The 26,374-nt window shown below is 36.6% G+C and overlaps 9 protein-coding genes and 6 long non-coding RNA genes across 15 annotated transcripts; 9 read left to right on the forward strand and 6 right to left on the reverse strand.

Annotated features, from left to right (window-relative positions):
* Positions 1-4: 4 nt before the first annotated feature.
* On the forward strand, positions 5-2,903 carry SPOM_SPNCRNA.1467. Its single transcript, NR_150352.1, has one exon. It is a non-coding gene; the product is annotated as a non-coding RNA, possible alternative UTR (long non-coding RNA).
* mdl1 (peptide-transporting ATPase) lies at positions 235-2,829 on the reverse strand. The gene has a single exon (NM_001021651.3). It carries the CDS (start codon positions 2,617-2,619, stop codon positions 439-441), a length of 2,181 nt encoding a protein of 726 aa, NP_595751.1. The 5' UTR covers positions 2,620-2,829; the 3' UTR covers positions 235-438.
* On the forward strand, positions 2,866-4,909 carry cdc37 (Hsp90 co-chaperone Cdc37). Its single transcript, NM_001021652.3, has 4 exons — positions 2,866-2,990; positions 3,051-3,077; positions 3,407-3,417; positions 3,460-4,909. Exons 1-4 carry the CDS (start codon positions 2,968-2,970, stop codon positions 4,797-4,799), a joined length of 1,401 nt encoding a protein of 466 aa, NP_595752.1. The 5' UTR covers positions 2,866-2,967; the 3' UTR covers positions 4,800-4,909.
* On the reverse strand, positions 3,155-6,637 carry SPOM_SPBC9B6.11C (CCR4/nocturin family endoribonuclease). The gene is made up of 2 exons (NM_001021653.3): positions 6,358-6,637; positions 3,155-6,228 (listed from the first exon to the last, which is right to left on the reverse strand). Exons 1-2 carry the CDS (start codon positions 6,581-6,583, stop codon positions 4,946-4,948), a joined length of 1,509 nt encoding a protein of 502 aa, NP_595753.1. The 5' UTR covers positions 6,584-6,637; the 3' UTR covers positions 3,155-4,945.
* On the forward strand, positions 5,072-5,836 carry SPOM_SPNCRNA.5373. Its single transcript, NR_194728.1, has one exon. It is a non-coding gene; the product is annotated as a non-coding RNA (long non-coding RNA).
* Positions 6,117-6,319, forward strand: SPOM_SPNCRNA.5374. The gene has a single exon (NR_194729.1). It is a non-coding gene; the product is annotated as a non-coding RNA (long non-coding RNA).
* Positions 6,397-7,414, forward strand: SPOM_SPNCRNA.1468. Its single transcript, NR_150353.1, has one exon. It is a non-coding gene; the product is annotated as a non-coding RNA (long non-coding RNA).
* apc13 (anaphase-promoting complex TPR lobe accessory factor Apc13) lies at positions 6,667-7,134 on the reverse strand (the record flags this gene model as incomplete). The annotated part of the gene is made up of 1 exon (NM_001021654.2): positions 6,667-7,134. The coding sequence occupies exon 1, from the start codon at positions 7,072-7,074 to the stop codon at positions 6,667-6,669; it is 408 nt and encodes a 135-aa protein (NP_595754.1). The 5' UTR covers positions 7,075-7,134.
* An 89-nt stretch (positions 7,415-7,503) lies between the features above and the next one.
* On the reverse strand, positions 7,504-11,138 carry SPOM_SPNCRNA.1469. Its single transcript, NR_150354.1, has one exon. It is a non-coding gene; the product is annotated as a non-coding RNA (long non-coding RNA).
* SPOM_SPBC28E12.02 (BICC1 family RNA-binding protein) lies at positions 8,106-10,409 on the forward strand (the record flags this gene model as incomplete). The annotated part of the gene is made up of 1 exon (NM_001021655.2): positions 8,106-10,409. The coding sequence occupies one exon, from the start codon at positions 8,106-8,108 to the stop codon at positions 10,095-10,097; it is 1,992 nt and encodes a 663-aa protein (NP_595755.1). The 3' UTR covers positions 10,098-10,409.
* Positions 11,139-11,194: 56 nt separating the features above from the next.
* rga4 (Rho-type GTPase-activating protein Rga4) lies at positions 11,195-14,966 on the forward strand. Its single transcript, NM_001021656.3, has 4 exons — positions 11,195-11,488; positions 11,626-11,681; positions 11,824-12,173; positions 12,237-14,966. The coding sequence occupies exons 1-4, from the start codon at positions 11,402-11,404 to the stop codon at positions 14,543-14,545; spliced, it is 2,802 nt and encodes a 933-aa protein (NP_595756.1). The 5' UTR covers positions 11,195-11,401; the 3' UTR covers positions 14,546-14,966.
* Positions 11,280-17,236, reverse strand: SPOM_SPNCRNA.5375. The gene has a single exon (NR_194730.1). It is a non-coding gene; the product is annotated as a non-coding RNA (long non-coding RNA).
* cbp7 lies at positions 15,146-16,782 on the forward strand. Its single transcript, NM_001021657.3, has one exon. It carries the CDS (start codon positions 15,240-15,242, stop codon positions 16,308-16,310), a length of 1,071 nt encoding a protein of 356 aa, NP_595757.1. The 5' UTR covers positions 15,146-15,239; the 3' UTR covers positions 16,311-16,782.
* Positions 16,830-22,064, forward strand: esf2 (U3 snoRNP-associated protein Esf2). The gene has a single exon (NM_001021658.3). The coding sequence runs from the start codon at positions 16,941-16,943 to the stop codon at positions 17,943-17,945; it is 1,005 nt and encodes a 334-aa protein (NP_595758.1). The 5' UTR covers positions 16,830-16,940; the 3' UTR covers positions 17,946-22,064.
* lvs1 (beige protein 1) lies at positions 18,166-26,303 on the reverse strand. Its single transcript, NM_001021659.4, has one exon. The coding sequence runs from the start codon at positions 26,040-26,042 to the stop codon at positions 18,213-18,215; it is 7,830 nt and encodes a 2,609-aa protein (NP_595759.2). The 5' UTR covers positions 26,043-26,303; the 3' UTR covers positions 18,166-18,212.
* Positions 26,304-26,374: the final 71 nt, after the last annotated feature.

Genomic DNA, 26,374 nt, shown 5'->3' on the forward strand with positions numbered 1-26,374 from the left:
TTGTAGCAAATACTGAACGTCCGTACTGTAGTTATTTCATTTAATGTGATTTGTATCTAGCTTCACTTCCATTTGCCGCATAAACTACTGGACGATTTTTCATTGTCGAGATTTACAAGCGTAACGAATTTTGTGCAATTAATATATATTCTCTCTCTTTTAATATTTGCTCCTTTCAAACTTAAGTTTGCTATTGGGGTTTTAGATTTTACAGTTTCTTCTCAGTTGATATTGCTTAAAGGAACAATTTCCGCAGCCCTTTCTTTAAATGCCAAACTAATTACGGAACTGAATATTATTAATTTGCTAATCTTATATGCCAGCGAAGAAAAAAAAGAATAGAGTACCGATGTATTTAAAGATATGATTGAAAATTGCGTCTTGAGAGTACGCATGAATAAATTAATAAAACGAACAAGAGATACTTCACGTTTACGATCAAGGTTCAACTTTTCCAAGCTGCCATCTCATTAACTTGTAAAAGTTGGTACCAGGACGAGACAATCGTTCAAAAGACCCTTGCTCCAAAACTTTCCCGTCTCCAACAACAATTATTTGATCAGCTCGGCGAATAGTAGCCAATTTGTGAGCAATCGTAATGGTAGTCATACTACGATTATGCATCAAAGATTGAATCGTTTTATCCACCATTACTTCTGCTTCACCGTCTAATGCTGAAGTAGCTTCATCCAAAATTAAAAATGCTGGATTTCGAAGAAGTGCCCTAGCAATTGCAATGCGTTGTTTTTGTCCCCCGCTTAGTTGTAAACCACGAGTCCCGACTTGCGTAGACCATTTCTCCGGGAAAGAAAGCACAAAACTACAATTCGCTCGTTTGGCAGCATCTTCGATTTCCTCTTGAGATGCGTTAGATTTACCGTAAGCAATATTTTCGCCAATTGTACCAGAAAATAAAACCGGTTCTTGTCCAACTAAACCAAAATGACTGCGCCATTGATGAACATTATATGTAGAGATGTCAACTCCGTCAGCTAATATTTTCCCACTACTAGGTGCGTAAAAGCGCAAAAGGAGCTGTGAGATGGTGGATTTTCCACCGCCACTAGGTGCGACTATAGCAACATTGGTGCCTGGATGAATGTCGAAAGATAAGTTATCAAATATTGAAGCTGAAGGACGAGTTGGGTATGCAAACCCAACATTTCTGAACGAAAGTATTGCCTTTCCGACTGTGACTGGAACGGGAATCCCAACGGTTGGAGCTATCTTCGGTTTAGCATCTAAAAGTTCAAATAACCGACTAGCAGCTCCCAGACCTTTCATAATATCAGTAAAACATCCTGATAAGCCAACAATGCTTCCACCGGCATAAACGGTATACAGCAAAAATGAACTTAGCTGTCCTACAGTTATATCACCTGCAGCAACCATTCTTCCGCCTAACGCAAGAATAGCGATTACAGTTGCGTTCCCAAGGAACCCTGTTGACCCGAAGAAAATACCGCTAGCAAAAGCCTCTCGCTTTGCCAGGACAAAGAGATTTCGAATGTAATCGTTGTAACGATTTACTTCTTGTCTTTCTCCTAGAAAAGCCTGTGTAGTCCGAACATTTGCGAGTTTCTCTTCTGAAACCCTTGTTAAATCACCGAGAGCATCTTGTGTAGTCCTGGAAAGTTTCCGAACATACTCTCCATAAAAGAAAGCTCCCAATGCAATTGGGGGTACAATTAGGGACATATATCCAGTGAGTCTCATGGATACGTAGAGCATCATCCCTATTCCAGCAATTGCACTAACTGAGCTACGAAGACCATCACTTAAGTACATTGATAAAGACTTACCGACAATACTCGAATCCGTCGTAAGACGGGATATGAGATCCCCATGTTTATGAAAGTCAAAAAATGCTCCATCTAATGACATGCATTTAGCAAACAAGCGTGCTCGAAGACGACTGACAATTCTTTCACTCAGTAGACGCAAGGTGATGATTCTACCAAAGTTACAAGCTGAACCAAGGAAAAATAAACCCAACAAACCAATATAAAACGTACCAGAAGGAATTCCCATGATATGCGTGACAGAAGAATCGCCTGACGAGCCAGCGTCTAAGATTTTGCCAACAATGTAGGGAATGGACATTGTAACGCCGGAGGAAACTAAGAGAAGAGATCCAGCAATAAAAAAATTCCATCCCTGACCCCTTGCTAGTGTGAAGAGACGAAAAACATTGACTTTCTTGTTTGGTGTTTGTAATGTACCATTTGTATTTATTTTTGAGATATCCTGTGCTTGCTCATCTTTTGATGGAACTGTAGAATTATGTCGCACACACAACTTTAAAAAAGCAAGTGATCGTATAGGAAGAATAGATCTAGAAAAAGGTAACGGAAAACTATTTTTAAAAGGATATATCTTAGAACCACTTGAGGCCTTTTGAGATAACGAGTTTAGGCTCACATTAACCTGTGAAGATAACTTACTGGTACTATAATATTCTGCATTTGGCGTGGGAAGTAATAGAGTATTCGTACTTTTGTAAGCCACGTTGTTTTTCAACCAAGTCAACGGTACTAAATAGTTTGCTCGAAATATTACGCGTTTATTGTAGCAGTGAGCGAATGGTACTCTCGAAAGTCCAAAACGTATTGGATCCATCCATGAATGTGCCTTTCAAAGGAAATGAACGGAATCTTTTCGAAACGGGGTTTACACAGGCTTTTGGCAACAAAAGGTGCGCAAAGTATGTACAAATAAATTATTTAATATATACTTTTTATTAGTATTCGTTCTATCAAATTTTCTCTTCTCTACGGTATTAGTAGTTTCGATAGAATTTCCACGAAGTACTCTACATTCGCATAAGGTAGGTGCTTTGGTACATACTAAGATTTCATTTACCTTAACACAACCACTTCTCTACAACAAGTCAAATCGACGAGAATAGCAAAGACATTTGTGTCTTTTACTTTTTTTAAATTTCTTGAAATTATAATTTGCTTCGAGATGGCAATTGATTACAGCAAGTGGTAAGTTTATTGATAAGTTTGTTTTTAAGTAGGCGAATATGAAGTTAACAGAATTGACAGGGATAAGCTAGAACTTAGTGATGACAGGTATGAAATATACGGTTTGGAGAGGAAATCGGCTCTGTAAGGACAATGGTTAAATACTCTACATGATGCCTTTGATTGGAGTACAATAAAAGAAGTCGAAATGAAATTTCATTAGTAGGATGGAATAAATTCAAAAATAAAATTCAGACTCATCTTTTTATCATTTTGAAGGACATGTTGGGTTCAAAAAGGCAATCATTAATTTGCAGTTTGTATATTTGATGCCAATTGGGTTCTTTTAGCTAATAAACAACCATTGTCAAAACATTCCTTTCTTTTCCTTCTTCATTTATTTTTCGTTTTGATAAATTCATGCTAACAACATTTAGTGACATTGAAGGTTTGTTACGGGTTGTATTCATATTAAATTAACCACATGCAGTTCATCCAAATGTCGATAAAAAGTCTTTTATTAGATGGCGCCAACGTGATATCCACGAAAAACGGGCTGTTAGAAAGCAAAAAATGGAAGATATCAAAGGTGCAATGGCGATGAATCGTAGACTCTTGTCTCGCATCTCCGAAATGGAGACTGTTCTTGAGAAGGAATCTCCTTCGGATCCTTATGTTTTATTGGGTTCATTTTTAGAGGCAAAAAAGTCTGAAGATATGGATAGTGCCATTCCTGGAGGCATGTCGTATCATCATATGCTTATGTCTTTATTAAAAGTAATTAAAGATGCCGAAGACACTACCGAAGAAAAATCTATGGATGATTCGGATAAATGCTTGAGACGATTAAAGTCACACAAAGAGCGTCTTCTGAAGTTGCTAGAAGATGCACAAAAGGAGTATGATACTTTAGAGGCTGAGAGTAAAAATTACATCACTTCTGAAGACTTGCATTTGGGCTTTGATTCCACCTATGTTCAGAAAAAGGAGCCTGAAAAACCTAAAAAGACTAAAACCAAAAAGGAGACCATCCAGGTCATTGAATCTCTTAATAACCCTACACCTCCTACTGATTTTCCCGGCGCTAAAGAGCAAGCTTCTACTGGTAATGCCCCTAAAAATCCTGTCAATGAGAATGAGTCGGAAGATGAAGAAGGGTTGTCTCTTTCTGAAGATGGTAAGAAGTTTGCCAATATTGATTTTGGTGATTATTCTTCATCGGAAGAGTTTTTGAAAGAACATTTAAATATCTTGGCAGATGAGGAAGAATCTGATGCTATTCTTTTGGAAGCCTTTAATGCTGAACTAGAAGGGAAGCCGTCCTTAGCAAAACAATATGTTCATCAAGCCCTTTTGATCAGCTATTGCAGACAGCTTGGACCAAATGGTTTATCAATATTTTTTCAAAAAATTAAAGACCCAAATCACCAATCTCAGCGGCTATTTTTAGAGGATGTTCATAATACATATGTCCGAATCCATGAACGTTCTGCTGCCATCAGCAAAGAACAAGCTGAAAGCGGTGAAGGAGTAGAACAAATCCAGCTCTGTGCAGTTGATCCTAATACGAAACTTTCCATCACCATCCCGGAGGCAGGTTCTACTGATCCAGAGACACAAAAAGCTCGTGCAGCTTTTGAGTCTTTTCCTCCTAACCTCCAAAAAGCTCTTATGACCAATGATTTAGACAAGATTAATGTAGTTCTTGGAAAAATGGCAGTTGAAAATGCAGAAGAAGTTGTGGAAAAGCTCAGCAGTACTGGTATGTTGAGTATCGAAGAAGGAATCATCGACACAACGAAAGGTGAGACTATTCCTCAATTGTCTTAAATTTTTCTGCTTACGGGTGTGCTTTTAGTAAGCGAAAACACCAAAGTTACATGTTTGCCGTTGGCATTTTTAAATGGATAAACAACAATGAAATTTTATTTATTGATTTACCATACCTTGTGTGTACCGTATAATAAAATAAGTATTTAAACAATTTGTACATTTGCCATCAAAGCAACGTGGTCGCTGGGATATCTTCCTTCTAAAGGCTCCGCTTCCTTCATCTCACTGGGTAAAGGCACACGTAACAGTGCCTTTAATTTTATACCTTCAACGACTTGATTTTCGGGAGTTTGAAGTGAGGTATCACGATTCATAACAAATATGTAGTCCAAATGGCCCTGGTAAGCATGAGCCCAATTGGTAAATGCTGGATGATCAAACGTATTTTTTGCATTTTCTGGGTGAACCAGTTTATAGCCCACTGAATAAAGACTGAAAAGTACGGGATTTTGCTCGTGCTGCTGATAAAAAGAACGGTAGTGAGGTACATAGTCATTTTGTACATGCAAAATTCTCTTTTTTGGGGTAGAAGCTGTGGATTCGGGAACACTTGAGGTAGAAGAGGATTGACATTCTTCTTTGTCATCTTCATTGGAATCATTTTCTGTCTTAGTACTAGCATTTTTTTCTTCCAACTCAGATTCCCCAAATACGTAATTCATACTACGTTCTATAATGTCAGTAGCCCTTTGGCAGATGGATAGAGGGCGGGTAGTTAGCGCAGGAAAGTTGGTATCGAACGGTTCAGTGTTGAAGTCACCAGCTATAAAAACAGGCCAAGAAGGATGACTTTGTGCCATCTTGTTTACTTCCTTTACCAATATTGCACCTTGGCGTAACCTTTCGTAAGAGCCGTAAGGATGCCAAAATAAATGTGTAGTAGCCAAGAACAACCCTCTGCTCGGGTCATCTACCCTTTCAAGGCGTACACAACAACCGATGTTCTTGGTGTTCATTCTACCTGGTAATTCATCATGATCATCGTAATAAATAGTCAAATCTTGCACCTTTTTGAACAAAGAGGATTTCCAAAAAATCATAATTCCATGAGTTTTACCTTCACCTTTTATGAAATGCAATTCATAACCCAATCCACCTAATAACTTCTTGTAGAAATTAGGAACAAATTCAGCATCAACTTCTTGCATACATCCCAAAGTTGGTGAATAATAGGTTAATTCATTAGCGAGCATTCGTGAGCGATTTTTCCATTTTAATGCCTCACCACTGTGTGGAAACATTGAACGACGAATATTTGTCTGAGCAAGTACGTTGTAAGTCATAATAGTAATATCCAATGCAGACTTTTCAGTTTCAAACGGTGCATAATTAGGGATGGAGAGCATTTCACGCTTTATAAAGTCCGTATTGAATTCGGGTGGAGCATTGCTTGGTGGAGCAATAGGTTTTCGAGCAGCCTTCTTAGCTAATAATCAGTTAATAAAATTGAGCAACAAAAAATTAAACAAAGGAGTAGAGATTCGGTCTTAAAAAAAGTTTCACAACAACCTTCTTATTGTTGCTCGACTAGATGAACGAAAATTTTTTTTCATACCCATTTTCTCAAGTTTTTTTTGGCGTTGTTTCTCTATGTATTCAGGCGTTACGAACGAAGGAGGGCCTTTAGCTGAGCCTTTTTTCTTAACGGGTATCGAATCTGCCATCTTGTTCTTTTTCTGATCAAAGAATGATATAGCAAGTTTGGATAATCTATAATCAGTGTGGAATCGATCGATAAAAAACTTCAAAGTCAATGTACACGTTTTAGGACAAGTGTACATACAATGACTTTTGAGTAGACTTTATTTAAGTTTTCACAGCCGAAATGGATTAACGACTGTTGGTTCGTACAACCTCAGGTATATCATCTAAAATACCGCATACTAGCGTGCTCTCCTTGATGCCTTCTGTTCGCTTCAAGAAAAGGAGCCATTGGAGCTTCTTTGACTGATTTGAAAGGATCTGTTTCAAAATTATCTTCAATTGTATTTTTACCCTCGGCATTTGAAGAGCCTTGAATGAATGCAAAGGCATTAACTAAATCTTCGAGTTCCAAATCTTTCCAAGCCGGTTCATGCCTAAGCTGTTTGTTTTTCATTAAGATTAGATTTGCACTAGAATGTTGAATAGTCATCTCATCTTCTGTAACAGGTGGTAAGTGTTCTACTCGCACTTCGACATCGTCAACTGGAAGTCTATCTTTTAGCCAATCCGAGGCAAACAAAACTACTCCCGGTTTATTCATATGAACATAATTGTAATTCGAATCCATTAATTGTTTTACTGATTCCAAGTAGGAGACTTATGGTGCTTTTATACGGTTGGTGTTATTGGAGAAGTCGGTGGTAAGTGTGTAAACAAAGCATTTAGCAGCAAAGTCTACTAGTTGGGGGGAGGGAGATCTTTCCATGAAAATCAATTATAAGAATTCTAGATTAATTTCTTATTCACATAATTCTATGAACTTTTAAGTAGAAATAAAAATCAGTTAGGTGGTTTGCTACTATTCTTCTCAAAACCTTCGTCTCTTAATCTATTTATTCCTATTGGCATGTTATTTTTCTTGATAAATAAGGTAAATATATGTGCTTGCTTAGCTTACAAATTTCAAAGAATGACACTAATAGTGCAATGTTTTACTTAAGCTATGATTGTGTCCAAAACCCTAGCAATACTGACAGAGTTATAATGAAAAATTAAGCGTATATTTCACAATCATATAATCATATTCCCCCTTTTCTGAAAAAATGTCAATGGCAAATCATATACTGTTTTGAGTTAAAGAGGCTTTGGCAGATCATAAATCAGCCATCCTAATTAGTAAAAAGAATACAAAATTGTGATGGTTATGTTAAAAGTATTCCTAGTCATTAGTGCATCACCTTAGAGTCATGTGCTGTATATATATATGTGTCTACCTTTGCATAAACAAACTTGTATTCCACAGTCAAACTAGTACAATACACATCGTTCTGCGAAAACGTTCTGTTTATTTTTCAGCAAAAAATTAAAGTTTAAGCTATCATTCATTGCCAATCGCATATCAATTCCAAGATTTATTCATTGTTTATTTACATTTGGAAGCTAAACAATAACTTTCACGGAAGCAACAACACAACCAACAACCAACCCTTCAGAAGTAACTTTCGGAATAATTTTGTATTCAAACCTATATCGTTTATCATTCCTTTGGATTTCTTTTAATCTTTCTTTCGAACACGAAAAACTTACTCTTCACTAAGCTTCGAAATTTCCAATCAAACGATTTAACAATAAGAAAATTTTGTGCTTAAAATCACCAAAATGGATTCTCATGTTTTAGCATTTCCAATTCCTGATCCATCTACACCTCCTCCCGAAGAGGCATCCCTTTATGCTAGTAAATGTGACTATTATGAAAGCGATATTTACTCTCAAATTAGGAGATTAACCGAAGAAAAGTGCATTGAGACAGAAAAAGAGTTGCCAGTTAATATAAAACTACATGTCAAACATAAAGGAATGAGCATATCATCTTCCCGCAATGAACTAGTGGTTACTGTTTCAGGAAATTATAAAAATGTGTACACTGCAAAAATAAAGATTTTGCAAGCCATTCCCAAAATTCTAATCAGCAAACTTGTGCTCGAAGAACCCCTCGAAAACCTCCTTTTTGATGAAGATGGGTACGTTTATGAAGACACTATGAAACATTTGGACAAAATAACGGAAATAACGGGAGCAAAAATTTATATCATGCATCGTTCCATGTGTCATGATATCGATTTTCAGCTACGTACTGACAGCGGATTCAGCAATCGATTAAATGAACAACAAAGCTTCTACCAAAGGCATTTAGAGTCTACTAGGCATGAATTTTCATGTCAAAAGAACGCAGAGAATTCTTTTTTTATTGTCTTTTATGGTGACTATTGCAGCGTTGAACATGCTAGAATTCGCGTATTAGCATTAATGGATGAAATCAGAGGATTATCGGTAGTAGCTATTGCAACTTCTGTATCTTTTCAGCCAATTCTCGTTGGAAAAGCATTTTCTAGTACTGCCGGAATGAAGGCTACTGAATCAATTAATATTTATACATTACCGTTTTGCAGCGACTCAATCCCTCGGCTTCAAACCTTACCCGCCTTAAACTCAAGTAAAATAATTATTACAGGAGAAGAGGAAAAATTGCAAAGACTCGAAGAGGCGTTTTATTACGCAGAAGAACATCTAAAACTGTTTACTCACGTAACAGAAATTTCATTTGTTAAGCTTTTCGAATTTCTCGCTTACGAAATGGATGAGCTTCGGCTTATTATGGAAGAAAATTCTTCGTTTATTCGCTTTCCTGAGTATTTCAAAGAAGGAGGAGAAACGAGCCCAGAAAATTCAAAAGTCAAAATCTACTCATCTTCTATAGCGAATTCTGAAAAAACAGCACTCCGATTGGCAAAGCTTGCAAGTAAATATGTACAAGGAAAAACTCAGTTTGGAGTTGAAGACAACGAAGACTTTCTGAGAGTTGCTGGTTCTTGGAGAAGAGCGTCTACAATTGAAAAAGGAGTTTCAAGCTCTGAATTGTCCTCTATTGTATCCTCGACTGGCTCCATAGTGGAAACAAATGGAATAGGAGAAAAAATGTCATTCTCTCCTCTTAAGAAGCTAAGTATTCCACCAACAGAATTTGTAGCTCAAATTGCAATAATTTGCATGGCTTCTGGAGTCGAAATGCTCCTAAAAACCAATGGGATTGAATATTTCGGACAAGAAAACACCGTGCCTATAGCAATGGATAAAGCAAGCAAAATATTTTATAAATTTGGACAATCCCAATGGCACCAGATACTGCTTGAAGCCCCAACCAAGGATCAAGATTTCATATCCGGTAAAAAAAATGGAAAACTGGATAAGGTAAAGCAGCAATGCCGTTTCAACTTAAAGAATGGGGACATCTTGTTTTGTCCCCAGTCGACGAGTATATTCACGGTTGATATATATAGTGACGAATTGGAAAGAGTAATTAAAGGAATGAACACAATGTTGCTTGAATTTCCAGCTGAGATGCACTTTTACGTTCCAGAGGAGATTCACAAAAAACTCATTGGATTTCGAGGAGAGCAAATCCAACGTGTAACTAAACTTTATAATAGTTACATTGAATTCTCAACTACTCCTTTTGACTGTTACGGGCACAACGTGCTCATTCGCACACCATCAAAGTTCTCCGAAAATTTGTGGGCCGTCCGATCTTTATTCATTAAGACAGCTGAAGGATTAGGATACGACATCCCGAAGTATTTGTTTGCTAATTGAATTTTAAGTCAGAATCCAGTCATCGACCTGCCCATAGATCACCACACTTTCTCGTTATATTTTTTATGTCCATAACAGACACTCAAGCTGGTTATTAAATTCGGAAACTAAATTTTTTGAAAATCAAAAGTGCTCCACTGTATCAACTTTGATACACATCTTAAGTGCACAATATAATTTAATGAACGTGATCCACGCAGAATTTTGAAGCACATGACAAGTTTAAACTTTAAGCAGTTCAACGATTTGTGCAGGACGGCAACCACTGTTCGTATGCCTTTTTTATTTCTTATTTTGTTAATAAATTGTCATTGAAAACAAAAGATAAAACGTCGATAAACACAGCTAGATTGATATAATAACAACAAACATCTTTTCAGTAAAAAGAAGTAGAAACTGGCACTAACCGTTATTAATCAACTTGCTATACGCTGTGACATCTAACACTCTTTGACCAGTTAATTAGAATCGTATTTGATGAGAAAACGATATTGAGTTAATCCATCCACTTTCTTTGGAATGCATGATGATTAAATTAGTAAATTAAAGAAACAAAAAGGGATTACACAAGAGTTGTTAAACATAAAGACGTCGTTCGACTATAAAAAAAGACGTGTGAACCGTAATGCACCCTTTGCGGTTATTGGGTTTCTTCGGTTTTTTTTATACAAATTATATTACGCTTAACTGAACGAACTAATCAAGTAGCACAGAAACAAGCCACTCTTATTTTTTCTCAAGAGTCGAGCAATACTTCGTTCTCGCTGACAGGATTGCTAATAACACTAACGAAAGATGAACAGGGGGAATGTTGTATAGTTCATTTTTAGTCGTACAATAAATCTCGATAAATTTGTATAAGCAATATCATTTTAAATGTTTCAAAATCTCAAAATAATATGAAGGAAGCAACCATCACTTACACAAAGTATGAAACATAAGGAAACGATATAGAAAGAATCTGGAAAATAAGCAAATATTAATAATAGCTAGATCGAAACCTGGTGGTTTATTCGCTGCAAAGCCATAGCGGTAACAAAAGGAACAAATGCCAGTGTAGCCTTCTATATAAACAAAGGTCCTATTCTTTGACCTCCACCACAAACGGCTACGAGTTTAAAAGAGCTAGCAAATGTTGTAAAGCCTTGGTATTTTTATTTATTTTTTAATCAAGAACAAACTTTGAATAAAACCGTAAAGAGTTTTCTATCTTAGCTGCCGCTCATTTTTTGAGCTGGTGTAATTTACCTATCCATTCTCTTGGGAAACACCTTTCTTTTAATTTTCAGAATATTGATTTCCTTATGAATTCGGGTACGACACTTCATCTGGACAGACTTAGTTTGGAGACGCCATCCGAACGTACTTGTTTTTGTATTAAATGTTGGGAAGTATGTGAGGTTCAAAATTTAATCGCCGTGTCCGGAGAGCGGTCTTTTCACAAAACGAGACCCTGTCTTGAAATTGGACACTGCTCTTTTATTTTTTCCCAGCTGTAATGAACGGCATTTACTAACTTTTGCTCTAGAGTGTTCCCAGTACCTCTCAAGTTTGGTTCGGTGGGAAATGTTGGCATTCCGATTGGTATGATTGAAAATGCAAACGTTGGGATTTTTGGATCTTTTTTTTTTCTTATAGATTGAATAAAAAAATATAAAATGCTCCAAAGATTACCCTTGTTTGTGCTTCTTGTTGTTTTGATTTACTAATTAAGACGGTTTGCTAGTTTTAAATGTGTGAACTGCAACAAAAAATTAGACCCTTCCTCTGAAGATTTTTCTCAAGACGATCAAAAGCAAATATTCTGTAAATTATGTGTTGATATCTGCAACGGTTGCTCAACTCCTATTTGCGAGTTCAACGCAGTAAGCAATAGTCAAGCTAATCATCCTTGTTGCTCCAATTGTCGAGCTTTCATTAATTCAAATGCTTTTGGCAAGTTCAAAGGTCAACATTACTGCCTTCCTTGTTTGCGTAAACAAGATGAAGAGAATCAAAAGGCTGTTATGGAAAGCGCATCAGGGTTTATTCCTCTTAGGAATATCGCACAAACTGCGGAAAACACTTCTTTAACTGGTAAGTTTGTTGCTTATGTAGTATTTATTGATATTGTCTTTATGTTTCTAACTTTAATTTTAGGGCAAAACCAAGGCTTTCAAAACCCGCATTTTATAGCGTCTGATTCTCCATCCTCCGTATTATCTGGTCGAATGCAAAATACCAGCTCTCCTACAAACTCTCTCCGTCCTCAATTAAAAGTTCAAACTAATGGTTATGAAACACCTGGTGATATAAACTCCGCAAAATCTTACAAAGACATCCAAAAGGACTTCTTACTTAAACCCAAAAATTCTTTCGTTAAAACCTCTCCCTCTCCACTAGCTAATGGTCCCTCATTTCGTTCAGCTAATGCCTCTCCATTTGATTCGTGTGACTCTTTTCATTCTGGAAGTTCGATACCAATTGAACCAGTTTCTTCAAGGCAAAGCTCAGTAGTAAATAATAATAGCGTGCAGCAACCTGTTGCTTATCACGCCTTTGTTCAATCACCAACCGAAAATGGTACGCTTCCTCAACTTCCTAAAAATGAAAGCGTTGTTAATCCTCCTCCACTTCGCCGCTCTTCTACTATGAATTACAAATCTGTTTCGACAACAACATCACCATCTAAATATGGATATGTGTCTGGCAGAATAGCTCTATCTCCTATCCATTTAAGGGGTGCTCTTCGTGATGTCACAAATAAATGTAATTTAAAGGTTCCTAGAAATCGAAACAGTTTATCTAATCTTGACGAATATTACGTTAACGGATTGGAAAGCGACGAAACTCCTACAAAGGCTAGATTTCCTAGATATCCTACGGTATTTAATAAGTTAGATGACAAACGACTTAGTAGCGAACCAAACGGCTTGAAGAAAAGATTGACGAACTCTTCAAATTATGAGGCTTCCCCGCGGGCCAAAAGTTTAAATTTGTCGCAAGTTAGTTTGCATCAAGCATGTGAACCTGAATACAATCGAAGTTCTTTGGTTAGAGCAAGTGATGTGTTTACTTCAAACGTATTTGATGCTACAGAGGAAAGCGCAAATGAACTCGCCATTCGTATTTCAGAGCTTCAAGCTGAGGTTGGAACCTTATTGTTGGAAGCGACTTCGTTGGCTTCTATCATAGAGCAGCAGACTCCCGTGTCCCCCGAAGCTTTCAAGCAAGAGTTGGTTGCAGATTTAAATTATAGATTAGATTATTTACGGAAATCTTTTCAACCTGAACTGTCTACCTTACTTTTGAGGCGAGACGCTTTGTCTACGACTGTCTCTAAATTGCAAAACGCTTACAGCACTGTAATGGAAGAAACCGCATATCTGAATGTTAAGAACACAGAACTGGTAAGCCTTAACAATCAATTGGAGAGAGAATTGGCATACTTGAGGGAGCAGCAGCATAAGAAGCGAACTTCTTCCTCTTTCGGAATATTTAATAATGATAAAAAATCCAACCGAACGATTTCAACCCCGTCTCCGCGAGAATCGTTTTCGCGTCTACAAATGGTTGCATCTAGCCTTGGATTTAGACCCAAAGACAATAAAGACAAGGAGAGTGGAGGGTATAACAAACGGAACTCTAAAATAGATCTTAAGAAGTCATTTTCTAAACGGTTTCATTGGAAAAGAGATTCTCCTCACATGTCGAGTACTCCCAGTATTTCTGAAGAACATTTAGCTTCTGAAGAACAAGAGGATTTCGTTCCAGCGGTCGGTCACTGCAAACTTTGCGGTAAATACTCCAATGAGCTTAGAGCACATTATCAGGATTGCGTTAGTTCTACTATAGATCGTCAGTATCAATCTAAAAAAAGCGAATCTCCTGTTTGGGCTTTGAATCCTGACGACTTCGATCAAAACAGGCTAACACTCTTGAGAGTCCCGACGCTTATCGTTTCTTGTATAAATTTTATCGAGTCATACGGCATGGATTTTGAAGGTCTGTATCGCAAATCAGGGGCAACTTCTCAAATGAAAAAAATTGTTGCGTTACTAAGAAATGAAGATACGGTACTTGATCCAAGTGAGGATATTTCTGCTGTCACTTCTGTATTCAAGCAATATCTTCGCAACCTTCCTAATCCAATTATTACCTATGACCAATACTTTCCGTTCATCACAGCAGCAAATTGTGCCTCTTTCCAAGATAAATTAGACGGTTTTATAATGGTCATCAAAAGTCTTCCTCCAGCTCATGCTGAAATTTTGCAGCTCATTATTAGACATTTAGCAAGGGTTGCTGCATATAGTCATGCAAATCGAATGACATCCAAGAACCTTGCAGTAGTATTTTCCCCAACATTAATACGCGACCCCGATAATTCCAGAGACGTTATTGACATGACTGTTAAGAATTACAGTCTTGCGTTTTTGATAGATCATGTACATGAAGTCTTTGCCTAAATTCACACTATCCTTTAATAATTCGCTCTTTTGTTTTGCACGTTCCTTTATATTCTTTATTCGTCTTTTTTTGTTGTTTTAGTAGTTGTACCATAACTTTGGGCAGTTATATCGAGATTCCTTTTTGCATTTGCTAAGATAGTTTCATTTTTGGTCATTTTTAGATGTCATCGTGAAATCAGTGGCAGATGAGTGTTTTATGGATTTGGCGTATAGCTTCTTCATAATGCATTATCACTGCAGACTGACATCCATCGCTTTTATTTAATCATTTCCCTGTTTTAGTCTACTTGGCATTACTCACAATGCTAGGCTATGAATAAAATGCAATTGCATGTATAAAAAAGGAGAAATTTGTATTTTTTTTTAATTTTATTATGCTTTCAAGGATTTAAAGAAGCATTTTTTCCCAAGATCCCTAACTTAGGAAATGCTAGTGCAACGTATTGTGAGTAAGTGATTTTGTAGATATATCATGCCCATTATCTTAATGGAATTCTAAAAAACCAAAAGCAATTCCTATAAACAAAAATTATATACGTTATATGGTAAATTTTTTGAAGGGGGTTAAATAGAGTTTCGAACGTCTAACAAAAAACCAACTCCTGTTTTACTACCACTTTTTTTTGAGAAAAGAGGGTCTTTAAGCAGGATATTTTATTATCTATGTGAACAAAATTACGGAATTTTACTAATGGCAGATGTTATTAAACGATGCATTTTGGGCCCGACTGAAGCCGGCTGGTTCGTCGCAAAGTCTCAAATAAAAAAACCAGTTGACCAAAGACCGGTTATCCTAACCCATTGTAAGCTGCACAGCAAAATGCTAGAGCCAAAGGCGATTGTTTATAAAAAAAATTCATCTGCAATTCCTAAACGAGTTGACAACATTCTTCTTCGAAGTCAAAAGCCCAAACATATAGAATGCCTACTTGTGGACTCTAAAATCACCAAAACAAGGAGCCTTTTGAAAAGATTTGGAAGCTGTCTTGATGAAACTAGTACCATTGTACTTTTAAATCAAAGTGTTTCCTTGTGGGAGGATTGCTACAGTTTATTTCCAAAGACTGAAACCAGACCGCGAATATACCTTGGCAGGTTCCAAACTCTATTCAAATCTTTTCCATTTAATTTAATTAGTGATTCTTTCAGTTATCGTCTCAACCTTAGCAAACTTCCTCGTACACCTTTGGAGAAGTGTACGGTAGCTAGAGCCTGTAAACAGTTTCCGTTAAACCAAAGGTCCCCTTTACTTGACTTGATGGGTTCCTTTGAAAGGGACTATGTAAATTTTTCAAATTTTTCACAGATGCTTTCTGCACAGTTATGTGACTCTATGGCTTTTTTAATTCAAATTTTTCCTACTCCATTACTCAGGCAAAAAGCTGCGAATGCGTGGATCGAAGTACTTTCTAAATTACCATATTTCCATATTCTTGATAAATCATTTTTTTCTCCCCACTTGTTACTTCAAAGCTCTGAAAATCAAGCATGCAAATTTTTTAATATTGGTCCTCAAGTTTATTTCGATCCTAGGGAAAGATTGCTTCATGTTAAGGAGTTACTGAAGTTCGCTTTAAAGCATATTGACAGTAATGATTCTCTATTTACATTCTTAAAGCAAACTTGTTATACTTGTGATTCGCCTTATGCTAAAGTGTTTCAGCCCGATAAACAGTCGTTTCATAGCATAATTTCAAGAAAGCGTCTTGCTCATCTTGAAAAGGAATATTTTGATAAGGATGTATCCAAATTAGTGCTTTGATTTGATATGAGGTGAAAAATTGACCGAACATATTCCATCTACTGGTAATTTAACTGTTCAATCCGTTCTAATAAATTCACCATAATTTCGAGAGAAGGTTGTTTTCAATTTTTTATGTTAAAAAGAAAAAGCAAAAGAAATCTAGGGATAAAATATCGCTAAATTTAATTCTTAGCCTGATCCAAAAGCTACTGAAGACTACTGTATCTCAGATAAAGCATTGTCAATTATAACCACTCCCCCATGATGTTTCATTCTTAGTCACTCCTTTGTTTATCTTCGAGGATTCACTCATCTTTCAAATAATTTGAACACCTATACTTTGTTGAGATTGCAAACAGCCTCTATTACCTTTTTATTGATCATAGATCATTAACTTGAAAAATGTTAGTTATAAATAACATAAAATATTACTAAAATCATTTCATTCTCATCTTTTTTCACGGTTTTCCTTTTTAGGTAACAATTTATTGTCACTTGAAATTCATGAAACTCGAGTGTATAGAAGTTTTCATTTCTACAATTTAGGCGTTTCGAAGATTAAGTTGTTGTGGCATAGAATTTCTTTAAAAGATTACTTCTTAACTTTTAGATTGAAAAGTAAACCAACAAGCAAATCATTAGCCAAATATGTCTACAGCTGAACAATTATTTGGGGCCGAAGAAGAAGAGAAGTACGTTGACCAAGATTTGAGTGAAGATGAAGAAGATGAACGATTTTTAAAAGCTATTCGTTCCTCAAGATCAACAAAACCAGTTGTAGACGTTTTAAAGGTCAAATCTGAAAGCTCCGCCGATGAGCTTGAGGAACGAGATGCCCATCTTGATCGCTTCCGGAGAGATTCCACGTTCGAGTCTGAAACTTCAGACCATGAAGACTTTTCAGGCGGCTCTGAAAATGAGCTGGATGAGGAGACCACAAAAAATGCAAATTCTATAAAAAAAATATCACTTGAAGAAGTTGAAAAGCAAAGAAAAGCTATTAAGCGTTCAGGAGTTATATATCTTTCTCGTATCCCTCCTTACATGGCACCAAACAAGCTTAGACAAATTCTTTCTCAGTATGGAAAAATTGGAAGGGTATATTTAACACCTGAGTCATCAGCTAAGAGGGCACAAAGGCTGAGAAATGGCGGAAATAAAAGAGTAATGTATGAAGAAGGTTGGATTGAATTTGAAAGCAAACGCGTTGCCAAATCAGTTGCAGAATTGCTTAATACAAATCAAATTGGTGGTAAAAAGAGCAGTTGGTATCACGATGATATATGGAACATGAAATATCTTCCTAAGTTTAAATGGCATCATCTCACTGAACAAATTGCTGCTGAGAATGCCGCCCGTGAATCTCGCCTGAAGGTTGAAATTGAGCAGGGTCGCAAGCAGTTAAAACAATATATGAGAAATGTTGAAAATGCCAAAATGATTGAAGGTATTCGTAAAAAGCGAAGTGAAAGAGATACACTCAATGTCTCTACAGAGTTTCCTGAAGAAACAAAAGACTTATCAGAAGATACTAAGCCAAGCAAGCAAGCCCGCCGCTTCTTTGGTCAAAAAAGCATTGTCAGTAATCGTAATATGCCCACAGACAATGCCAAGCAGCAGAAAGTTGAAAACGTTTTGCGGAGGGTTTTTTAATGCTTTTCATTTGTGATCTTGTAGTCTTCGAAAACTACAATTCCTTTCTTTATTATTGTATTATAGTTTGAGTTGAAATTTAAGGGTTTAGGTTAATAATATTTTGGTGAGTTATATGCATTTTCATTTAGACGTTTTACATCTTTTTATTCTTCCAACAAAGAGAATGGTTACTAATATTTTAAAATATTTGTTAGCCCTACAAGCATCGTTACCAAACTAGGTGTAAAAATTTTTCATTATTCTAATCTATTATTAAGACATAAATTAATTCTTATAACATAAAGGCATTTGTCGGTAACACTCATAACAGGTTTTTATATTTGTGTCTTTCAACATAGAAACACAGTCGCTGCAAACGTTAGAATTTCCGCACGCGCGACATTGACTTCGCCATTCCATTAACGAAAACCTTGAATCACACAACGAACACAATTCACTAGTATTATCTTTTTCCAAATGTACGTTCGAAGTTGTATCTGGCAGCATCCAAGAAAATACTTGTCCTTTGTCATCTCCTGCAAAAATACCTCTAGCTTGGCCGTTTGGAGTAATGGTAATAATATTTTGCCGAGTTGCAACCCTGTTCCTGCCGAGCCCTTTAGTGTGTTGAAGTTGTCGTAACAAATGAAACCTCCACTTCGGACGATCAGCATTATTTTTCTCAGCTTCCAACTTTGCATTCGATTGCAACCTTTTCTCCCATATACGTATGATCCCGTCAGGGTGCCCTGTTATAAACAAGTTTTTATGTAACCACTCCGAGTTCGCTCCGGTATAGAAACAAGAACAAAGGATGTTTTCATCCGAGTTTTCATTGTAAATCCGAGATAACTTATCTTTAACAAGTATTTTCCCATTGACGTTGACCACACAGCAATAAAACCCTGTGGAAAACGCAATTTCTGCGTTTCTGGCATTTACAGCTATTGTTTGGATAGGCAATTTATATACAGATAACGAGCTAACAAACTCTGCGCGATTTAAATCCCAAATAATCAAATTTCCACCAGCATCTCCGCTCACGATTATACTAAATGCCTTGCAAACAGTAACACATGTAATTCTATAACGGTGACCATAAAGAACCCGCTTCAAGCTAGCCTTAATGGGTTTATTGGTAGATAATGTCCAAAGTCTTAAGGTAAGATCCAAAGACGCTGTTAAGAAAGTTCTTTCATCACAAGCAACAACATGAGTGATTTTCTCAGAATGAAGTTCCTCAAACATCACTGGCTGTTTATCAAGTTGGTCGCTTATTAATTGTACAGTATTGTCAACACGACCCCAAGCAAGAAACGTATTCGGACCAAGTGGAGTATAATCTGCAGCAAAAGCACCGACTTCATCCTTAGAAGGATCATATTGTATGTGAGCAACCTTTTTACAAATCCTAATAATGGGAGAGCAGCTTTGAAACAAAAGATGAATACTGTCCTCAAAGCGTCCAAACAAATAAGGACCCAAAGGTGTATCTGTAAAGTCGGGACCCCTCTGTGGATGTGGTTTTTTAAACACCTGTTTAGGTGTTTGGCCAAAATTATGAATAATCCCTACTGCGGCAGCAAGCTCAAATTCATTTTCAATATTTTCAAGATCTATAGCACCTTGGTATGATAAATGATGGAAAACATTAGTTGCTGCTACCGCCTCATCACCTCGCTGCTTGCAACCAAAAACAAGATCAATCCACTCATGTAAGTGAGCGCTTACATACTTACTTTCTAACGCCTCTCGATTTTTTTGAACAAAAATAGCTGGATCGCCTTTAGCCCAAGGTGGTAATATAACATCGTTGATAGGGGTGGATTCTTTTTGCCTGGAGCCAAAATCAAATCCATTTCCGTTAATGAACATTTCACTGAGGTAAAAAAATTCGGGGATTAACTCTCGAACATCAGCCATATTTTCCTTAGAAGACGATCTCCACGCTTGTTCAATCGAGTAAAACAATCGATCTGCATGATCGAATTGCCCACCTTGAAGTGCAAGATATGAATCAACAAAAGGTCGTAAACGAATTAAGTAAGAACATACAATCATTGCAGAGGAGTAATGAGTACCATAATGGAAAGGTTGTTGTTGGGAATCATTAAGCCCAAGAAGAAGATCGTATCGTTCGTTAAATTGTGACTCTCTTTCAGGATGTTGAGCACCCATTGGTTTGCAAAAGTTTCTATAAGTTTTAGGATTGTTCAAATCCAACTCTTTACTAGTATAGTCAGCGATTACCCATGGGAATACCGGATATTGAGTTAAATCATTATAGGTACGCCCAGCTAATGTGTTCACAATTTGAAGATAGTTAAAATTAGAAATTTCACGTCTTTCCCATCTCTTTGTAGCAGGATGTGTTGTTGAAAAGGACAAAGCGTTTGCTAACTTAGAACTCAAAAAATTTGACTTGCCATTTGCTTTTCCAAGGTCACGGCTCATTGAGGTTGCAAAATGGCTCGTAGAAAGAACATCAGCACCAGGAGCTCTTGCAACTAATTTTTGATATAAAGAATCTCTGTTTTTTGTATTGGATAATATTGTCAAAAAACTTCGGCCATCTTTAAAAAAAAGTTCAAGACCAACATCTCTAAGCAAGTAAAATCGCTTTAAAACTAATGAAAGATCTATAAAGTCCCAATGCCAATTGTTTTCTTTAGAAATATGTCTTCTGACTTTCCCTGAAGAGCTAAGGGACTGGAGATGCAACAATTGTAAATATGGATCTCTTTCATCAATAATACTATTGTCATTAACATCGACAATTTCGTTATCAGACCTTAAAAAAAAGTTGTCCATTAGATATAGATACTGCTTACCCAACAGCAGTATACCTTCAGTAGCTTCCAACCCGAATATCCTAGAGACATTATAAACATCTTGGATTGAATCACCCGACTCAATAGACCGCATAACCGTACGGTTTTTATCCTCCTTATCCTCTTCGTCAACATCGTCTTCTTCATCCTCCATCGAGTTATTTGAATCACTCCGTGCAGCATCGTGTAGGGTTTCTTCTTGGGAAGGAAGAATCAATGTAGCTGCTTGCTTTTCTTCATTTGTTAATGAAACAGGAGCCTCAACGGACGTATCAAAACTTCTATTCCTACGGGCACCAGATGACCGTGCTTCCAGCTTTGAATCTAGCTCTGAGGATTGAAGTAAACATGGCATTAGTCTTTTCCTCATCCTTTCAGAGCCTTCAGTAGAATCTAATTCCCAAGAAGTAGTCTTACTTCCTAAAATAGAATTCTCATGCGATAGCTCATTCTTTTGAGATAATAAAGCTGCTGCAACGAAGTTTTCTTGGTCAGATTGATCCTGTGACATCTTCTTAAATCTATTACACTCAAGGGCAAATAAACTGGATATCCAAACATGGTATGAAGCAGAAGACTCATTTAAAATATTTTCATTAAATGTGTTCTGTGCCAATTGCTTTCTTAAATGTTCCAATCGAGAAAATTGAAGAAGTGAGGCTTCTTCATCTGCCAATTTATGTTGTTGTTTCAAAAAATCCTCCCATCTACAAAAAAAGCAACTTAACATGAATTGATTAACTTCTGCAGCATTATCATCAAGCCAACGCACAAATTTGTCAGAATCATTGTCGAGGGTTTTGCATATCTCGTAAGCAAACCTTGGATCATTATTACATGTTTTTGCTATATCGCTTAGATAACCAGGAGAATGAAGAAACAGAAGTCGCCAAGCATCAACTGCCTGCAAACGAACCACACCAGTAGTCGTTTCAACCATAATATAAACAGCATACCAAAGCAAAGAAAACAAATCTTTTTGATATGTTTTAGAGTTAAATAAAAGACTCTGCCAGTAAGTAATCGATTTAATAATTTTGTCTGACTGCGCATTACACTCAGTTTGTTTGAGGTCCGAAACCTCTAATAAGAACAAATCAAGGAAACAGCTATACATGTTCATGGCTGCATTTCTTCCATTTTTTGGAAGTTTCGCCAAAAAATCTGGACGAGATATAATCTCTTCCAATAAACTACCCAAATCATCAACAATTTCAAGCCAGCTGCCCTTCAAATATCCTAAGAGATGCATCCGGATAAATTTGGTAAAGATATAGCTAATGTTTGCCAAAATGGATGGCTCAGCTAATAATAGTTTATCATTTTTCACTGCTTCGATGAGTTTCGACATGGTTGATCTAAGGATACCGCTGAAAAATGTAGATTTTTTTTCTATTTGAGAAGGCGGAAGATAAACCAGAAGTCTAGAGTAGCTAAATCCCTGTCCAGAAGTTATACGATTATAAATACAAGTTAAAATTGAAAACAAAAGTCCTTTAATAACATCTTTAGCTTCAGCGTATTGAACAGTAAAATTGTCGAAATATTGCAAGGCCTGATCTGATTGCGGAAATGAAGCAGTAAAAGATGAAGTATTTTCCATATCAGTAATTGAGTCATTTAATATGTCTTTACGCAATTGAGTGCCTAAAGGAGTAACGACACGTTTGAAAGACCCAGACATAGAAAATTTACGAACCGACTTTTTAATACCTTCACCAAATGTTTTAGAGGATGAACTCCTAGGGAGTGGCTGACGAATATTATGTAGTAAATCACGCATCTCCTGTTCAGCAGTAATAGTATCCACTGGAGATAAAAACGGAAACACAACCTTAGTCAAAAGTTCACTAAAGTCGTAATTCAGCGTGAGTTCAAACGAATATGTAGTTTGTAAAGTGACGAGGAATGACATTGTATCATCAGCATATCGTAAAGCAGCAACGTTTTCAGAATTAAGCTTTCCGTTAACATTACTAACCTTCTCCAAAGTAGCTTGGATGGCATGAAAAAGAGATGGAAATACTTCCGATAAAGGGAGTATATTATCCAATTCATTTTTCAAAACAAAATCTAACTTTTGCTTATAGGTCAAGTCAGTTCTAAATTGAACACTTCTGATGCCTAACCCTAAGGATAAAAACAACAGATTTAGCCATAATTCTTCAAGGTGTATATGATCTTTTAAATTATCGTGAAGTATTAGGAATCCATGAAACTTCTGAGAAAATTTTGAAAGAAAACTTGAGCCCAATGAGCAAATCGATTGGTTTAAAAGTCGGATGCCGCAAATAAAATAATGAATATCTTGTTGTCTAAGTAAAAACAGCAGCCATGCTGGAGTTATCATGGAAGAAAATCGCCTCAAAAAGGACGGTTCACCATTTGACTTTATGAGCAAGTCAATAAATTCCTCACAAATCGCGTATCCAGACTCTTTGATGCTAATATAATTAGAATCAGAACGATCTACAGCAATTGAAACACTAGAACGGCGAATGGGTTTAGATTTTCCAGTTGCTTGGGATGCATAAATTATATATGTAGCAACGGAGCGAATATTTTCAGAAACAAAAGCAGAGGTCATCAAAACTTTGAAAAGGAGGCGTAATATTGGAAGCAAATCCTTATGAAATAAACAATTTCTCATTGCCGTTAAAAGTTTTTTTAATATTTGCATTTTCATTAATCGTTTAACGTTAAAACCGGCATAATCATTATTCTCAATAAGAGAAACAATATAACCTAACTGCTGAACAAATAAATTAGAATTAGGTGCCTTGGACCATAAATCAAAATCTAAAATTAAATATCGAAACAACAGTGGATTCATTACAAGAGGATGCTTAAAGCGCGTATGGTGTACCCCAGACATTAAAGCAATAATTTTAAGAGTTTCTTCGGATACAAGAAGATGGGACTTTGAGTGTAAAATTTGAGCCAAAATTTCAAAAGAATGTGTTTGCTCAACATTCTCAGAAAACCTCCAGTTATCCTCAATTGAAGAGAAAAATACTTGCAATCCAAAGTTGAGCTCTGCCTCAGTCTCAGCGGTACCGACAAGTTCTAGCAGAATAGATGAACCACCTATATTGTAAATGGCATCACTAATACTTTGCATTATGATTGGAGTAACAGATCCAGAAGATACACCGAAGCTAGGTTGTTCAGCTGAGAATGCTTTATCATAAGACGAGACAGCTCGATTTATATAAACATGCGAATAATATTGATTCTCCAACTTTTTTAACGTTTCCAAAACAGAAAAAGAGCAAAAGTCAGAAAGTTGTAAGTCCATAATATCAACATAATCCCTTGCACAGCTCATGAAAGCGATGGGAGAACGAGAGAATGCTTGAATACTATGCAGTAAATCTTCGGTATTTGATTTAGAATCTTGGATTTCTAGAGTAAGAGCAGTAGACGCTTTGTAAGTCATATAATCATTGATTGGACCTTGAAAACATCCCGAATAACTTGGTCCTAGACTACTAATAATTGCTATTTGCGATGAAACTAAAGGAACCGGAAAAAACCGTGTTGTCCCTATTAATAGAGGTACTAGTGGAGGCACTTTCAAGGAGTCGTTAGTTTTATAAGACTTAGATGTCTTTTGAGATGCTGCTCCAGTGTTCTCTGAAACAAGTGCATCAGTTTCAGCTACATTAGGTGCAAGGGTTGATGGGGTAGATTGGTTCCTTGATCCAATGCTGGGACCTAAAGATACGTATAATGGCTGTAAGGTAGAAGAAAGAAATGGGTAAGGGCAAGCAGCGCGTTCAACAGCAGAACCATCAATATATAGTTCCAAGTTGGGAAGAGAAGATTTTTCGTTACGATGGACTAAGGTAATCAAATGCCACGAAGGTGGATTTAGACTAGGATTATCTTTGTAAATTTTGGAAAAAAAATTGGTAATAGGAGTTGAAAAGTTAACTACACAGGTATCTTTACTTGAGCCAATATGAACAACTACAGTCTTTTTGGATGCATCAAGTAGTAAGCGAAAAAGGGTTGATTTCAAAAAATCAGAGATGAGAAAAAGGGTAGTTGGGGCATAATTGCCATCATCGTTCATTAGAGACTCAATGTTTAACCAAAGGGAAACAGAATATCCATTAATTGGCATTACAGGAGAGCTCAGCGTAAAATCAATAGAAGAGTAACCTTTTGTCGAAGGATTAAAATAAAAAGATGGTGCAACAAGGTGGGAAAGAGCTTTTAATAACCATGTTCGAAGGAATTCAGACTTGGTTTTCAAATATGTACGTAAAACCTTTGCAGTAGAAGCATTCGACACTCCAAAAGTGGCACAATGTAATGTGATCTCATTGAGCAAATCTTTCGAAACATCCGACAATGGAAAAGAAGTGGGAGGCTCGAAAAGGTATGTTAAAAGGAAATGCATAGTTTTGGAATAACCAATTTTAATAGCGTTTTCAGGAGAAGAACGAATAAGTGCACGAAGGTGAAGTAGGATAAGATTGAAAATGGAGATAGAAGGACAGAGAAGAAGGACTTGGGGTAAAACATTAGGGAAAGCTAGCGGTTTGATGGAAAGCTTCTGTATTGCAGCTTCCACTACGCGAGATAACTCAACAAGAGATGCATTGGTATTATCTTGCAAAGAAGGTACAAGCTTCAAAAGCGAAAAAGTACTATCGTTTTGGGCAAAAGACAAAACAGCCAGAAGTAGCCTAGTTTTTAGGTAATATGCACTACATATCTTGGCCTTCTTTAAATCCTTACGATCTTCATCATAATCAACGTCAGAAGATATTGAAACTGTCTCCGATTGGGAATCAATCTCTTGCGCCCCTTCTGACTTTAAATCTTCATTAGGAGAAGCAGCTTGAATAGAAGAATCTGTCTTGGAAGAAGTACCTATTGCATAAATGGAAATATTGGAATCATCCTGTATAGCACAGAATGAATAAAACATTCTTCGAATAGCGAGCTCAATCCATGCCTCAATATGTTTTCTGGATAGTAACCAAGAACGCAAGATAGTATAAGAAGTTGCAATTCCTAATATTTGCAAGCAGCATTCAAAAATATCAAGACTTAGTAACGATTGAAAGTTTAGCTTAGTGACAGCCTTCTTAATGGCTGCAAAGCCATTGTCAGTAATAAAGAGTTGTGGAAAAAAATTACTGGGAATATCATTTCGAATGAACCCCCTCAATTTTCGTAACTCTTCTAACAGAACTTTTTCTGAGGGACAACCCTCAAGCCTCGATAACAACTCAACGCTTTTAGAATAGGCATTCGCCTTTCTGTCCATAGCAGCTTACTTGAATAAAAGATAGAAGAAAGAACCTAACAAAAATATTCGTTCCTAGCCCCTGGTGCACAAGTTTCGTATTTATTTCGATAAACTCTGGTCAAGTGAGTGTATATTATGAATAGGTCATGTGAGTTGAAGCAGAGAGAAATGGTTTTAAAAAAGAAAACGATTAATATATATAATCGATGAAATTAATGAAAATTGATGCTTGCTTAAATTTATCGTTATTGAAACTGGCAATAATAGTTCGTAGTGGTTGGCGGTGAAGTATAGCGGTGATAATGATTTCTTGCCAAACGAAGTGAACTATGAAAACTTGCTGTAGAAGA

The sequence above is a fragment of the Schizosaccharomyces pombe genome (assembly GCF_000002945.2).
Source record: "Schizosaccharomyces pombe strain 972h- genome assembly, chromosome: II".
Classification (NCBI taxonomy): Eukaryota; Fungi; Ascomycota; class Schizosaccharomycetes; order Schizosaccharomycetales; family Schizosaccharomycetaceae; genus Schizosaccharomyces; species Schizosaccharomyces pombe.